Source organism: Mytilus edulis, chromosome 5 (genome assembly GCF_963676685.1).
Source record: "Mytilus edulis chromosome 5, xbMytEdul2.2, whole genome shotgun sequence".
In the NCBI taxonomy this organism is placed as follows: Eukaryota; Metazoa; Mollusca; class Bivalvia; order Mytilida; family Mytilidae; genus Mytilus; species Mytilus edulis.
The window spans coordinates 73,741,094-73,758,746 of NC_092348.1; the positions used below are offsets into that span (position 1 = coordinate 73,741,094).

Sequence of the window (17,653 nt, forward strand, 5' to 3'; positions counted from 1 at the left end):
AGTATCAATTGCATATAACCATTTAAATGTAAAAGAAATACAATGTACAAAAATGTACATGTACAAACTATATACATGTATGTGTAGGCCATTTTCGGATTAATGTCATTCATCAAGCTTAAATATGTATTTACTTAAACATGTTAAACAGGGGGTTTAAATACCAAAATCTGAAGAACAAAAACAATGTAAACATGAACATGAATTAGACAAATCATCATCATGATGCAAAAAAAACCTGCATGTAAATAATGTACATTTGAACTAAAGCAAGTACTTTTGGGTGACACTAAACTAACAAACATGGAAATAAGACATGTAAAAATGTAAGTCTTTTGATTCTCAGAAAGGCATCATCTGTTAGTATATGCAACCTCTAATCTGTCGCCCAATATTCAATCTTATAATGTTTCTGATATAAACTTCGTTAGGTACACTAGTCATGCTAGTACTCATGACCAAAAGATTTGGAAATTAAATTCAAAAATCATTTAGAGCAACACAACTGTTGGCCCTAAAAACAATACCCCAAACACTTTAATAAATGGAGTCAAGTACTACTTCAATTGAAAAACTGTTACTGATCATGCTGATGAGTAAGAATTACAAAAATTTACATGTAAATGAACATGTAGACAAAATGCAAATCTGGAAAAAAAATGTGTGATGTACAGTAGGATATAATTAGGAAACTGTTGTCCTGTCGTTAAAGATGGCATTTTTGGAGATTAACACAATTTATCATCATCTACATTAATTTCATGTACATTAAATTGTGTGCCTCTAGAAATACAGTTGACTTACAATGTACGTACCATCATGTATGAATTTCAAACATACAATGTACATGTACATTTTAATTTTCTACATATTACAATTTGTACATGTACATTATATATAAATTTGAAATGTACATGTACAATGTACCATGTGTACAGCACTGTGACTTTGTAAAGGATTTTTTGGGAACTCAACTTTCAAATGCCATGAAAGCCTTAAACATTATCATGATTATGTCAATGATGTGATTTTAAAATCAAAATTGAATACAAGTTATTTTTCTTGCTGGCATTCATTTATATAAAATTCATACATGATGATGTTATATAAACCAAGCATTTATACATGTTAAATCTTTAAATCAATAGGGATTGATATTTGCTTATTAGTCTGTTAGTCAAATCATGCTAGTTGATGACTCTTCAATCTTCATTATGCAATGTTATGTGTCATTGCTGCTGCCTGAACCAACATGACCAATAACATGAACAATGAATAAGGTAAATAACCCGCTTCAAATCTGAAAGCTTTCACATTCTTGCACTTTACTGTACATTTTAAATGCTACAAAGACATGAAAGATCGTGTTTTTACCTAACTCATTCATACAACGTTACATTGTACAAAAGACATGGAATTGGCTCTATTGTTTATGGGATACCTACATGTAGCTTAAAATTGGTATTCTAAAACGGTTTTTAACCTGGAGCAATTTTCTGATTTGGCCTCCCTCAAATACATGTATGTCAGAATACCTTGGCCTTATCAAACTCTTTTAACTCTATTTTGAGAAAAGACTAAATGTACATTTGCCAGGCTACATTGTACATGTTGTACATATGTTGTATGATGGTTTACTTTTACAGACTGTTTATTGGATGGAGAGTTGTCTCATTAGCACTCATCATTCTCATACCACATCATCTCATACATGTACAATAATTAATGTATCTATTTGTATAAATAAAAATATAATGTATAAATCAGTTTGAACATGTTGAACCAGTCCCTTTTATGTTTTCAGCACCATTCTACACACATGAAGATGGTCAGATTTAAAAAGAAGGCATGTATGGTGTTGTTATGTTAAAGGCAATGGTTCAAGATGAGGTAGCTGGTGAAAATTTTCTTCATATCTAAAAATGGCCTCAGTATGGCATTCATGCACATTGAACTCTGAGCCAAGGGTACACAAATAAGAAAATTCAGACATAAAATCATATCAGGAATTATTTGGTTGCTTTGCAGTTTGTTTGCTTTCTGAAGTTCGAGATAACTCTGACATCCAACTGCCCCAGCTTCAAGCCGAATCCGGGTCCATTCGCCCTGATTCACGTTCACCCTAGTACCAGTTCGCCCCGATACCTGTTCGCCCAGGGTCCATTCCCCCAGATTTTTATTTTTTTCTAATTGTTGTCTAGTCGCATAATTTTAAGTATTTGAACAAAATATGATAAAAGTTTGTTGAAAAATTTACAGAATATTTATATTGCTGCAATCAATTTATCATTTTCCCTTTGAAATGTTTGATTTGCAGAGTAGAATATAGTCCTCGAAGTAAGGCGTCAAAGAAAAATATTATAATAGCCTTTCAAGACGTCATAATTATTTGGACTAAGTAGAATACTGAAATCTTTAATTGTATTCAGTCAATCATGAATGTATGCAGTATAACTGAGACTAGTCTCAGAGTATAATAACAAATGAACTTGTAAATGATCCGTTTCATGATTTACAGTTCATCATGTTCATACATGTGCATCATTGTTTTTATTCATTTCAAGCTGAATATTTTATCAAAAGAAAACTTTTGTTTTTATTATATATCCATCAAAAGACAAGTATCACAATAATCAGCGATCTGAATTATTTTGTCATTGAACAATTAATGATCCTAAAGCCATTTCCATGTTTCCATAAATTTCAAGAATACACATGTATATACCATAGAAATATCTGATTAAGTTTATTCAACTTCAATGCCCTGAATATTGATATTTATTAGCAGGGCGAACGCACTATATGGGTGAACGAACTCAAGGCGAAACTGTAATTGGGGCGAACGGACCCGATACCCTTCAAGCCTTGTCTGGCAAAACAGCGGTTGGTTGTCAGAGTAATCTCTGACATGTGTTTACTTAGTAGTCCGAGATTACTCTGACGTCCAACGGCTGTTTTGCCAGACAAGCTGGGGCCGTGGGACGTCAGAGCTCGTCCCATATCAAAAAGTGGATATTTGCCCACCCAAAATAGATGCGCTGCTTCGTCGCTTCTGGTGCCGACTGACGGCCTTGGAATTATATAAATCGGGCATCAATCTGTTCATTTTTCATTTATCTTTTCATTTATGTAAGTTTCACCTACCTGCCAACCTTTATTTTTCCATATTTTAACAGTTTTTACAGAGACCCATCGATTTCTGCATTTTGCCTTTCATTTTCAAAGATTATCACGTGACCACGAGAAAACAGTGGTGATTTATGCAAATGACCATAATGTAACACCTCGTTCATTTACGATGCAAGTTATCTAAATGTCCGAGAGCTTCCGATTGTTCTCGTGGATCGGAACTAAATGCTTAATACCGATGTTGTGTAAAGGAGGTGAAAAATCATGGTTGGCTACTAAATGTTAAACATTGATCTCCTACAAAATTTGCATATTTGAGTCTCGAGGCAACGAACTCTCTCGTAACTTGACGTCCATTTGAAAGAGAAAGTCAAAATGCAGAAATCAATGGGTCTCTGTGAAAACTGTTAAAATATGGAAAAATAAAAGTTGGCAGGTACATGTGGTTGAAACTTACATAAATGAAAAGATAAATGAAAAATGAACAGATTGATGTCTGATTTATATAATTCCAAGGCCGTCAGTCGGCACCAGAAGGGACGAAGCAGCGCATCTATTTTGGGTGGGTAAATATCCACTTTTTGATATGGACGAGCTTTGACGTCCCACGGCCCCAGCTTGTCTGGCAAAACAGCCGTTGGACGTCAGAGTAATCTCTGACTATTTACTTAGCTGCAGTTCCAATCATTTTTTCTTTCATTTTTATGTGTTACCTGTTTTGCAAAAGAAGTTCAATAGCATGTATTGCAGCATGGTCCTGCTGGTCAGCTTTTGGTTGAGGTGTCTTTAGTAGGGTGGAAGCTGCATCAACTTGTTCGTGTAAACATGTAAATCCAAAAAATGAAATTGCCAAAACTAATGTCACTTGAAATCTCATATTTCCTGATAATTCTGTTCGTCTAAATGATAGAAATTAAGGCCATCACAGCAACATAAATCAGTAAACACTTTAAATCTGCCTTTCTCGATAATGTTTTTCAACTGACAAACTGGCCGGAAGTAATAAGTGTACTCGGAAACCTAAAACATCTAATAACCATAAACAATATTTTCTTCAAAAACAATCTAGTAAAATAACCTCTTTTAAAATATTATAAATTTTTTTTAGATACTTTATTATAAATCATTTATAAAAATGTGTACTATATATTTTTATTGTTCTATCAAACCGCATTATAGATAAACCCATTGTGATTGTTTATGGTATTTAGACATATTTTCTATATCCTCTAGAGTTTTCGACCGTGGACAAAAAACAGCTGCATTTTCTATTTCAATGCATACATTTGCAGGGTAAAAGTGATAGAAGATAAACATAATTAAAACCCAAATGATGAATAAAAGTAGACATGTAATCAAAGAGCAAAAGGACTTAGAATAAATATTCTAAATTGACCCTCCATGAACTCTTTCCCAAGCCTAGTAGTAGTGCTAGGCTGTTAGGTATCAGGTCCGTTCGCGCCCAATACATTTTCGCACCCTACTCGTTCGCACCTCGCACGTTCGCACCCAAGGTCCGTTCTTACTCTACATGTGTGCGCCCAATTTTAATTCAAATTTCAGTTGAATAATTGGAAAAGATGATTGTTGTTTTAAATTGCTTTGGTGTATCCTAAATACTGAATGTTTTTCGGTACCACGATTTCCCGAGAAATTCAAGAAAAACGTGATATCCCCAAAACAACTGATATTTCCCGAGAAAAAGTTTTTTTATGGTTTAATCACCGGTCATAATCTGACACGTTTAACAATGTTTAATCAAAATTATAAGGTAACAAACAAAAGGTGTGAAATAAGCCATAAATAAGTTTAGTTTGTGATGACAGTATAATTAAAATCACATATTGTTGGGGTTTTTTTTAATATTTTCAGAACATTAAAGTAGAAAGTCCCTGACTTAAGTGACTGCATGATGTCAAAAATATAATGATTATAATTCAATAAATCTCAATTTATCTAGTTTATTGAGCTATATTTCCTAAATTGTAAAATGAATATATATATGCATCACCAAGTAAATATTTAACATCTCTCTCTTAAATATTCAAACAATTGTATACTTTTCCTTTGTGTCTTTTTGTCCTTTGACTTTCTGTCCGCCAACGTACATTTGTCAGCTAGGTCAAGTTTTTACCCACTAAAAAGTGTTTTTCTTGAGGTTTATTTTTAGAAATATCTTATTAATTATGGATCAAAATTTAAGAATTCACGTTTTCGCAAGTTTAAGAATGTCACGTTTTTGCAAGTTTTTGAATTTTTTTTTTTTTTTCAAAATTCATGTATTGAAAGATGACTTCTTATTTTATATTTAATTCCTTTGAGAAATAAAAAAGTTATTAGCATTTTTATTTGGTCCTGTCAATGTCGATGTTGGCCCTGTCATTATCCGCGTTGGATAGGTCATTACGTTTTTCTCGTATTTCTCAGGAAATCGTGGTCACAATGTTTTTAGCTTGGTAGGAGTAAAACATTGAAGATTTTAAATAAAAAACACAAAAGATAATTGTTTTTAACTGCTTGGTCCCTTTGATCTGAAACAATGAAACAATAAAATATAGCAATACACTATATTATAACCAAAACATGATAAAATTCATTCAGCACACAAATACACTAACCAAACCATGATTAAGAGTTATTCAACACAAAATAAAACGTTGACAGAAACCCACTTTATTTAGAAAGCGTTATTATTATTTTTAACAATACACTATCCAAAACATGATTGAAATTTATTCAACACAAAAGAAAAATGCTGTCTCACTTTATTTTGAAACAATGACAACAAATATACGTATACTTATAAAGAATACACTTACCAAAACTTGATTACAAAGTTATTAAACACAAAACCAATTTAAATTGGGCGCGAACATGTAGGGTGCGAACGGACTTTGGGTGCGAACATCTAGGGTGCGAAAGTGAAAGGGGGCGATCATGAGTGTGTGCGAACATTGAATGGGCGCGAACGGACCCGGATTCAGGCTGTTTGCTGTAACAATATCTGTTACTGTAAGGATTGATTAAAGAATAACTAATCGAAGAATTCAAATAGAGAAAAATATTCAACGAGTGACGGAAAAACACATTAATTCACTAATGTGCATAGCGCATGAGTTAAGGTTCATGTGGACCCTATGGCTAAAATGGCCGTATTTTCACCTCAAAATTTACTCTGAGTACAGGCTAACCTGTGCATCTGGAAAAGTTTTAAGGAATAGCATGCCCTAGACAAATAGAATTCAAATGCATTGTATGATTTAGAAAATTCATAACTTGAACTGGATTTTGCCATACACTTTTTTTCGTCCCTGCAGAAGATGATAAAATTAACAAACAGTTGAGTTAACCTTGATATGGTCCACTCAGGTACACAGTTTAAATAACCAATTATCGTCAGGTATCTATTGTCCACCTCATGTCCATGTCAAGAAAAACAGCTCACTTCAATTATTACCTGTGGGGAAGTTCTCAAACCTGTTTCCCAACTTCAAACTTGATTCAGGCTGTTACATTAGCTGTAATAATATCTGTTACTGTAAGGATTGATTAAAGAATAACTAATCGAAGAATTCAAATAGAGAAAAATATTCAACGAGTGACGGAAAAACACATTAATTCACTAATGTGCATAGCGCATGAGTTAAGGTTCATGTGGACCCTATGGCTAAAATGGCCGTATTTTCACCTCAAAATTTACTCTGAGTACAGGCTAACCTGTGCATCTGGAAAAGTTTTAAGGAATAGCATGCCCTAGACAAATAGAATTCAAATGCATTGTATGATTTAGAAAATTCATAACTTAACTGGATTTTGCCGTACACTTTTTTTCGTCCCTGCAGAAGATGATAAAATTAACAAACAGTTGAGTTTACCTTGATATGGTCCGCTCAGGTACACAGCTTAAATAACCAATTATCGTCAGATATCTATTGTCCATCTCATGTCCATGTCAAGAAAAACAGCTCACTTCAATTATTACCTGTGGGGAAGTTCTCAAACATGTTTCCCAACTTCAAACCTGATTCAGGCTGTTTGCTGTAATAATATCTGTGAAGTTCTCAAACCTGTTTCCCAACTTAATTTATTTTGGCACCTTCTGGAGGAATGAAAAAAAGTGCACAGCAAAATCCTGGTAAGTTTTTATTTTTCTAAAACATAAAACATATTTGAAATTTATTTATCTAGGGCATGCTATGCCTGAAATTTTTTACAGATGCGCAGGTTTGTCTGTACTCAGAGTAAAATTGTAGGTGAAAATACGGCCATTTTAGCCATAGGGTCCACAAATCAGTGTTGTTCAGTCACGAGTGGAATTTTTTTCAATTTTTGAGTTCTTTCAATCTTTTAATTATTATCGTTGTGTCATATGTTTTCGTATCATCCATATGCATGATATGTTATCATTTTCGATTGCACACACATGTATTGTGGCGAGTTTTTCAGTGTCTATATTTGAAACAACAGCAGCACTACAACTTAAGAAATTGAAAACATATTCAAAGTCGCTTTAAAAGACGCTAGAACAAATTTAATAAAACTGACCAGATTAGTCATTTTTTTTTAATGCCAAAAATACACCTCACAAGAAGAGCTGTAGAGAAAAATTTTGAAGGGTTATATGAAGTAATTTAGTACAGATATGTTGTTTGCCTGTCAGACACTGGATCTTCAAGACATGTGACTGTCGTGTTCTTTTTTTTGTAGTTTATAGTACAAACCAGCGAGTTAAATTTAACAGGGTTATTATATAAAACGCTTGTTCAAACTCCATTCCTTCCATATTCTATTGATAATTTTTTTTATACATCCTTAATACATTATAAAGATGAAAACAGTCTTAGCTTTTTACATTAAATCACAAATTATGAAAACTGCATTTTAAATTCAAAAGAGTAATGTCTTTTGTAAAAACTATATAATAAGTGCCAATCTGAAAAAAAAATCACAATGCATACCTTCCAACTTTCACGATTAATCGTGTACTACACAATTTTGACCCTTTGTCACGATTGCATGATCAAGATTGTGAAAAAAACTCTAAAACACGATTTTGTGAAATTTCCCAATTTATTTTAATATAAATGTACAACCATGCCCATTTTATCATGGTTTATTAACCTAAATAAAGTATATAATAGTTATGGAGAACTCCTTTTAGTTTACCCAGTGTCACTCTGCTTGTATGTGTACTGTTAGGTGTTGTCACTCTGTGTGTGTGTGTGTGTACTGTACATGCTGTAGGGTGTGTATTTGTCTCTCATGAATTTAACCTTTTTTTAGAAGATGTGGGCTGCTGAATAACAGTCATCTGTCTTTCTGCTACTCCCAATCTTTTTTTTTTTTCAAATCTTATTACTCAATTTCATATTTGCAATAGATGTCTTCTTTTCCTTTAATACCTTGCATAATGGTTTGAAAATTTGTGTGTCAAGTTGAACCATGAATTTGTACTGGTACATGTCTTACATTAATTGTCTTATGCAAAATTTGTTAAAACTTTTAAATCAAGTATCCTTAAAGATCACAGAAAAGATTTGTAACTTTTGCTTTTATTTATTAGATATAAACTTCTTAATTCACATAAAATTTGTACTCACAAAAACAAACGAAAAACTTATTCTTTATCCTGTTTGTTACTTTTCTTGTGTTTGTCTGAACACATCTAAAATGTCTACAGATTGAACATGATCATGATGATCAATGATTTTCTTTTTTTTCTTTTTCAGTTTTTTTCCCAGAAATGGTATAGATAAGTGATTTTGAATAAAGTTCACAACTTTAATGCAGAATAAAATATTATCAGTGCTTTTTGTGGCTGAGAAATCAATGCACCAGTATGCCGTTACATCGGACAATGATGGTTTATGCCACTTTATGGACAGCAGCAGACATTGTAGAACAAAAATACATATCAAAAAAAGAACAACATAATGTACAAAAAACTGTCCGGATTGCTACTGTTGGCACTTTTGTGATAGCACCATTAGTTTTTAACTGGATAAAACTTGCAGAGAGATTGTTTCCTGGAAAAAGTGTCAGAACAGTCTTGACAAAAGTTCTTATTGAGCAGGTTACATTTGCACCTGTATCAATAACAAGCTTCTATGCAGGTAAGGTAGATTGTTCATCAATATTCACAAATGCACTAATACTTATATAATTAAGGAATGACTGTAATATTTTTTCTGTCTATGAAGAAATAACAGAAAAATGTGGTGGACACTAAATAACCCATGTAGTGGGTTATTTTAAAGTGTGCACCACATTTGTTATGTTATTTCGAATAAACAGATCAAATATTACAGTTGTTTCTTATAATTTAATTCTAAATTCCATTTTAAACCAGAATAGACCATTAAAAAACATTGATGACATCACGGTCACATGAATAAATTATGTCTATGGGCTGATAAACAAAATGACGTCAGCCAATCAGAGGATGTGTTACATCCAAAATAAAATTATTTAATAATAAAGAAAGAATAATCATGATAATCAATAACTAAAAGAAAACTAATGCCATAATTTATAACAAAACAATTGATGAAAAATAAATATGACAGACAAACATTAGTTTAAAATAAAAATTACATTTAGTCATTTGTATATTATGTATTGTTTCAATTTTTAATTTTGTATAAATTTATTTGTTTTTCAGCAACAAGTTTATTAGAACGTAAAAATTTCATAGAAGAACTAAAGGCCAAATTTCCAGTTACATGGAAGGTAAATTTCAGATAAAAACATATAAATAAGTATATTAAAGATATTTTGAGCTTCTATTAGATGTTTTGCTACATACAAATTTATCAGATTTACTACAAAAAAAGTTTATCAACACATCACACAGGAATAACAAAAAGATGAAAGATACTAAGCGAAATAATTTTCATTACCATTGTGATTTTGCTTATAAATGCAGCAAATCATTGTAAAATTTAATAAAATGCTCACAGCTGAATATTTGAAAGTAAATTATATGACTGACCTAACAAAAGATTCAGCTTTTACTAGTCTAATTGGGTGAAAAGGTTTAAAGAGAACATTTTTAGTTTGAATTTGTTTCAAATCAGGGATTTGCTTAAAATGGATGTGCCATTAAAATGAGACTGTACTGTTGCTTATAATTACTGACATCAGCTTCATTTAAACTTGAGTGGATAATATTCTCATTGGCAATCATTCAATATATCCTCATTTTTATATCAAAGATTATTTAATGATTTCCATATATATTATATTTGATAATGACTGGATATCGAAACAAAATGTTATGAATCACCATTCTTTGTTATGAGTATATAAAGAAATAGTCACATACAAAAGAAAGCTGTTGTTAATTAATGATATGTAAATTTTTGTTTGTTTTTATTTCAGACTGGAATAACATTCTGGCCTTTCCTTCAAGTGATCAACTTTGGACTTGTACCATTGAATTACCGTCCTTTTGTGGTGGCCGGAGGGTCGTTTGTATGGTCAATATTTCTATGTTTTATGAAGGAAGATGTAAGCTACAAAGTTTATATTTAACTTGGAATAAGATTTACAATTAGCATATAAAAAAAGTATTAACAAAAATATAACATCATGGTAAATTCACAAAGAGGCCATAAAATCTGGCAAAGTCAAACATTCCACTTAATTAACAAACAGAATGAAATTACAACAACTGTCTTATTCCTGACTTGGTCCAGACTTTTTTAAAAGAAAATGGTGTCTTTTTTGTCAGTCCAAGTATCGCAAAAGAAATTTGAGTTATCTAAACAAGTTGTTTTTTTTCAATTTGTTTTTCTAACTTACAAAAGTCACGACAGCCAATCAAGTTAACCCCTATATATGCATCAGGTCACAGAATTTTGTCCCAACACATGAAAATGATAACTTCAATAATTGATATGTGTTTTCTTTTACTGAAAATAGATCCTACAATTATATTGGTTGATGTTCAGTTAACTCACATTGCATTCTTTGAAGTGTGGAATGTCACTGGAATGTTAGCTTCTGGTATCAATGCAATAACACTTTGATAAAACATAATTATACCCCATGCAACGAAGTTGCGGAGGGTATAATGTTTTTGACCCGTCCATCCGTCAGTCCGTCGTACCGTCCGTCCGTCCGTCAGTCCGTCAGTCCTGTTTCTTGTCATCGCAACTCCTCTCAAACCACACAACAGAATTTCACGAAACCTTTTCAGATAATAAGGACATACTATGTAGTTGTGCATATCGACGGGAAATTGCGATTCAATTTTTTTTCTAGGAGTTACGCCCCTTTGAACTTATTTACTTTAATGTACTACTGCAACAGTTTGTCATCGCAACTCCTCTCAAACCACACAACAGAATTTCACGAAACCTTTTCAGATAATAAGGACATACTATGTAGTTGTGCATATCGACGGGAAATTGCGATTCAATTTTTTTTCTAGGAGTTACACCCGTTTGAACTTATTTACTTTAATGTACTACTGCAACAGTTTGTCATCGCAACTCCTCTCAAACCACACAACAGAATTTCACGAAACCTTTTCAAATAATAAGGGCATACTATGTAGTTGTGCATATCGACGGGAAATTGCGATTCAATTTTTTTTCTAGGAGTTACACCTCTTTGAACTTATTTACTTTAATGTACTACTGCAACAGTTTGTCATCGCAACTCCTCTCAAACCACACAACAGAATTTCACGAAACCTTTTCAAATAATAAGGACATACTATGTAGTTGTGCATATCGACGGGAAATTGCGATTCAATTTTTTTTCTAGGAGTTACACCTCTTTGAACTTATTTACTTTAATGTACTACTGCAACAGTTTGTCATCGCAACTCCTCTCAAACCACACAACAGAATTTCATGAAACTTTGTAGATAATAAGGACATATTATGTAGATGTGCATATCAACAGGAAATTACGGTTCAATTTTTTTTCTAGGAGTTACGCCCCTTTGAACTTATTTGCTTCAATGTACTTCTGCAACAGTTTGTCATCTCAACTCCTCTGAAAACACACAACATAATTTCATGAAATTTTGTAGATAATAAGGACATACTATGTATATTGGCAGGAAATTATTATACAATTGTTTTTTCTTATACTCATTAAATTTCTCCAATGACAATGTGGGGACGTGGGGTATGTGAGCGTGCTCACTAAGGTTCTTTAATTCTAATATGATGTGCTTCTTTCGCTTTGTGAATTAACCCATGCTCTAAATCCAATAACATTTGTTTGCACATGCCTATATTGACTATACAGAATAATAAATTTTATCAAATTGACATGCATTTAATACAGTCACTACAGTATAAGTATATTTTTTTTCTTCTTCAAGCAAAAAAAAATATACTTATACAAGTTAATTATGATGTTTGAATAATTTCCCCTTAATTTTCTCAAAAATTTACTTGTATAAGTGAATTATTTTTACCATCCCACAAAAATTACCAAGTTTTGAGATGAAAAACATGCCTTTAATGATTCTTCCTAGGTTAGCTCAATTTTTTTTATTATAGTTTAATGTTTCATCTCATTAATTCAACAAAGAAACTGATTGCGCAAAGATCTTAATTATATGCGCAAGGCTTTCAAAAATTGCTCCTTGGGGGCTGGTAAATGAGCAGTGTTTTGAAGACAACAGACAAATGGGATTTTCATTGTCCATGAAATTACACCTAAATGATTAGTAAAGAGTACTAAAGACATCTGCAAAAGACAGACAATCAAAACTTCTATTAGAGCAAAGAAATCCTAAGAATTCAAGAAAAGAAGATAGGATGACTTTTTCACTTAAATAAATAAAAAAATCTGAATGTCTAAGGGACATAACTAAGACAATTTTTTTTTATACGACCCCAAAAAAATTTTGGGATCGTATAATGGTATGATGTTGTCGTCTGTGTCGTCGTCGTCCGAAGACACATTGGTTTCCGGAAATAATAACTTTAGTTTAAGTTAATAGATCTTCATGAAATTTTTTCAGAAGGTTCAATACCACAAAAGGAAGGTTGGGATTGATTTTGGGGATGATGGTCCCAACCAATTAGGAATTAGGCGCCGGAAAGGGGCCCAAAACAAGCATTTTTTAGTTTCAGGATAATAACTTGTGTAGAAGTATTTCATTTTCTCTGAAATCATACCGCAATGTTTAAAACCACAAGTAGAAGGTTTGGATTCATTTTAGGAGTTATGGGGCCAAAGTTTAGGCCAATAAAGTGCCAAAAAGAAGCAGGTTTCTAGTTTCCAAACAATCATGACAACAAGCTGGCTGTTCAAAACTCCTCCCTTTGAAAAATGACATTGCCAGTCGTTTGCTTGTTTACAAACAAAAAGGGAGGTTTATGGAAAAGCCTACACAAACGCTCTAGACTTAAACACATCGGACATAGAAATTGCCTTAATTGTCCTAATCAGAATCGAAAAAATTGATGCAAGCTATACTTTATTGTAGTTTTAACATGGGTAGGCATTATATTTGTGTGATTTTAGCCCTCACTATCGCTTGGGAAAAAATAATCAAGAATATAATGCCTACACATGTTAAAACTACAATAAAGTATAGCTTGCACCAATTATTTCTTAAACACACATAAGATAACCTACCAACTGATTTAAAAAACTGAATTATTTACACAACTTTTGAGAGTAGAAAATTCAAATATACATCATGATACATCGAAAATATGTGTTTAAAAATGGAATTTTAGTGGAATCAGTACATCCATTATGTAAGAAAATCCTTAAAATGAAAAAAAATTGCTTTAATAACAATTTTATTTATATTTTTTTCAGAAAAAGAATGGAGGAGCAATAGAAATAGAAATTATTCCACCAGTTGCTCAAAAGAAGGAAACCAAAAATACAAGTTAATGAATGTAAAACTTAGGCATCTTACAAATCTGTGATTAGTTATAATTATTGTGAATATTCAGGATTTTATAAATTAGTTTATATTTTCCAATTTTACATACTGTGGATTTATTGGTATTGATTCATTTTCATGGTCAGGGGAAAATCCCTATTCTGATGATACTTTGATGTGGTGATTTTTATAATTTGTTATGATTAATTTAAAGTTATTAAAAAGTTGTATTTTTTGTGATTATTAATTTAAAGTTATTTTAATTTGTATTTTGTTAAGAATTAAATTTTATTGTTTCTGTTATCATGGTTATAAAAAATCCACAAAAATGGGTTTTCAACAAATATAAATGAATCCACAACTGAATTTATTTATTACTTATTATTATCTGGTTACTGTGTTTAAATTACCTGTAGCATAAAAATGTTTGTTTTTCTTTTTTAAGATTGGATTCATGATCAGATGGGCACAGGACATTTGAGCGAAAAAAATATAACTTCTAGGGGACATTTGAGCGCCTGATTAATCAGCTCACCTATAATTTCGATAGCCCATCAATTTATGTTTTCCTCGATACTATTATAAAATTACAAACAACAACATATATAAAGATACGAAGTATAGAGGAATGTGCACCACAATCGAGAAAAGATAAAGAGAAAGAGCAGTTTCTAATGCAATTCTATTCTATTGTACAGGGGGTATATCTGGAGCCCATTACGTACGTTCTCTAGGTTATAAATTCCAGGCTAGAACAGACTTTTAACATTTGATTTAACCTTTTAGACTTTTAGTGCTGTATTTTAATTGAAAAGTTTTATATTGTTTTATGGTGTGCTGTCTTGAGTCTATTAGTGCTGTATTTTAATGTACATGTTTTATATTGTGTTGTATTGAGTCTAAAAACATTTTTTTAATTTATTATTATATATTATTTATTTGCTTAAAAGGGTTAAAAACTATTTCGCTAAAATGGGCTTTGACAATTTAAATTTTTGCTAAAATGGGTTAAAATTCTGGCTCTCAAATGGGTTCTACTTTGGCGCTCAAACGTCCTATTTTTTTAGCTCAAATATCCTATCAATGCGCTCAAATGTCCTCCGCCGGATCAGATACTGCTGAGTGTGATTACTTGGTATGAACCTGATACACAAATGTCTGTTTATGATATGTTAGTTTAATTATTGAACCGTTGTCCACCTCTTATAACTATCAGATGATCCTTTCTGAGTAATGAAATGTATCAAAGAGACAACAACCCTACCAAAGAGCAAATAAACAACTAAAGAACATCAATTTGTCTTATATCTTATGAGATCTTCCTTGAAGTGATGATGTTTATTTTGATTTTTTTTATAAATCTATGCTGTATAAGTTGAAATTGCCAAAATTTCTTTGAAATGTGTGCTTTACTTCTATACTGCTCAATATAACATTGTATTTAGATATTGTTTATTATACTCCCTGCACTCATAGCACATTCATTATTGTTTTTGTGCATGTATGAATGAAATTCTGCTTTTTGCCCTATTGAAAATTTCGATCCTTTCAGGTACAACCTTGTCATGGTTCATTATCTATTTGAAACTTAGCACTTAGAACCCAATTTTCATATATTTATATATGTATAATGTACTTGCATTCAAGATCAAATTCCAGAAAAATGTCCAAATATATATTTATTAACTTCTTCAACTTTTCAATTCAAATTACAGGCCATTTTAGAGTTGAACCCTTTTGAGTAGTCATTGATTGCATTAAACAAACTAATTCTCTTTTTTCTGTCGATATAAAGTATATGTCTATTTGTAAGGAGATGTATAAGAGGGGACAACTGTTTAAATAGTGAGCACATTGTGATTACTTTGTATAATTTTATTGCACATGATTGTTTTGATCTTTAGATCTTAAGTGCCGGTGATTAGATTGTTATTTATATTGTATTACTTTATTTAAGAGTTTGTTTTGGGTTTTTCCAGTTGATTTTGAATATGATTTGTTGATTTATTGTATGCACAAAATGTACTAACCTTTTCATGTAGTTTGGATATGGATCAATGTTTTGAACATATTATCATATTAATTCTAAGTACATGTATATGATAAACTTAATTTAGTCCAAGATTTTCTTACAAGGACCTGAAAACAATCAGTTTTTTTATCTGTTCTTGAAATAATTACATCAGCATATTAAATGGCAGCCTTAAAATTATAACGTTGTGTATTATTCTGACAAAACCAGAGGATCTCCAAATTAAAGGTCTTTGAATGTAGAACATAGAGTTTTCAGATCATTGTAAGCAAAGTTTGGACATATGATCTGTATTTTAATCAGATAGATTCTTGCAAGTTTTACAATTAGAACAATAACGAGAATATATGTAAAACTTAGCTCTTTTCTTATAAAAATACACTGAAATCAATCAGAAAGTTTAAAATGTATACAAGTTAAAGGTCTAAGACCAGTTATTCATATGATATTTTTATTCTTTGGTAGTTCAAAATTGTTTTCTTAATCTAGGAACTTTATAATTGTCTGATTTCTTTCTTATTGATATATAAGAGCTTATATTTATGTTATATAGTTTTTGCTTTGATAGGATAATCAGGGTTTTGATATATTTTATATATTATGCAATAAGATACATATAACTTTTTATTCTTATAACTGTTTCCCCAGATCTGTGTGTACTTTTATATGTGCTTTTAAACGGTAGACTTTACAGATGTTTTGGAAAAAGTTAATTTTATCTTGAAAACAAATTTCAAAATAGTTTCAAAACAAATTTAAAGTATTATTCATTAGATTGATACTGTTGTTATCTGGTATTCCAAATGTAAAGTTATTTATACATGTACTACCATTTAAATTTTAGGTATTATTATTTTGGTAAATTGTTTGTTTTTGTTTGTTATCATATATACAGCTTTCATAGATATATTGTGTGACATATTTAGATTTCTTAAAAACAAGATATATCTTACCAGTTACTGTTGTTAGAAGCAAGGATTTTTGACAACATTTTTTACGCATTTTCATAGTTGAAGCAGTCATCAGAAACCCATCAATGTCAAATGTTTCAGGGTATAGTATAGACAAATTTTGATATAATGCAGGTGCTTTTATTTATCTATCAACATCAAATGTTCTATGGTTGAACCATTTGTTACCATATTATGATCTAACTCAGGAACAGTTTGTTGGATGTCTATGAAATTTTGACAGATGCTTTGGTACGTTGTAATTTACTTTTAAACAAGTTTCAATAATGTTGTTTAAGAGTAATGGGTTTTATCTTTGTAAAAATTAGATTCAAATTTTCAGAAGTGTTTACAAATGTTCTTGCAACTGAACTGATCCTTTTAATTTGAAGTTTAGCTAGATATTTACACACACCGTTGAAACAGCTTATGTTGCTATTTGGGACTTTTAAAAACATTGATTAACTAAAGTTTAACTTGAATGATTTTGCTTTCTATTTCTATTTTCAACTGCTGCTCATCAAGTTAAAAGAACTAACCAGTTAAAGAAAAATGAACACACAAGTTTAATTTTCTTATCTTTAAGATGACTTTAGTTTTAAATATTCAAAGTTGGTTGGGTAAAACTAACATAAAACTGATTCAGATCTGAACTTAAATCAATGTAGAAATTTA

At 31.3% G+C, this 17,653-nt stretch overlaps 2 protein-coding genes across 2 annotated transcripts in view; one reads left to right on the plus strand and one right to left on the minus strand.

Moving 5' to 3' along the window:
- Positions 1-4,141, minus strand: part of LOC139524437 (sodium/hydrogen exchanger 8-like) — a 94,218-nt gene extending 90,077 nt beyond the window's left edge. Inside the window, exon 1 of the mRNA XM_071319210.1 lies at positions 3,843-4,141. Within this exon, the coding sequence (XP_071175311.1) occupies positions 3,843-4,006 (164 nt within the window). The 5' untranslated portion in view covers positions 4,007-4,141. The remainder of the gene's footprint in view (positions 1-3,842) is intronic.
- A 226-nt stretch (positions 4,142-4,367) lies between these two features.
- On the plus strand, positions 4,368-16,896 carry LOC139524438 (mpv17-like protein). The gene is made up of 5 exons (XM_071319211.1): positions 4,368-4,422; positions 8,859-9,242; positions 9,791-9,858; positions 10,510-10,638; positions 13,927-16,896. The coding sequence occupies exons 2-5, from the start codon at positions 8,969-8,971 to the stop codon at positions 14,002-14,004; spliced, it is 549 nt and encodes a 182-aa protein (XP_071175312.1). The 5' UTR covers positions 4,368-4,422; positions 8,859-8,968; the 3' UTR covers positions 14,005-16,896.
- Positions 16,897-17,653: the final 757 nt, after the last annotated feature.

Bases quoted from the DNA above. Each gene is read 5' to 3' on its own strand.
- LOC139524438 (XM_071319211.1), top strand. From the start codon at position 8,969: ATGCCGTTACATCGGACAATGATGGTTTATGCCACTTTATGGACAGCA. The intron at 9,243-9,790 runs GTAAGGTAGATT...TTTGTTTTTCAG, and splicing joins AATAACAAGCTTCTATGCAG to CAACAAGTTTATTAGAACGT. The intron at 10,639-13,926 runs GTAAGCTACAAA...TATTTTTTTCAG, and splicing joins TATGTTTTATGAAGGAAGAT to AAAAAGAATGGAGGAGCAAT.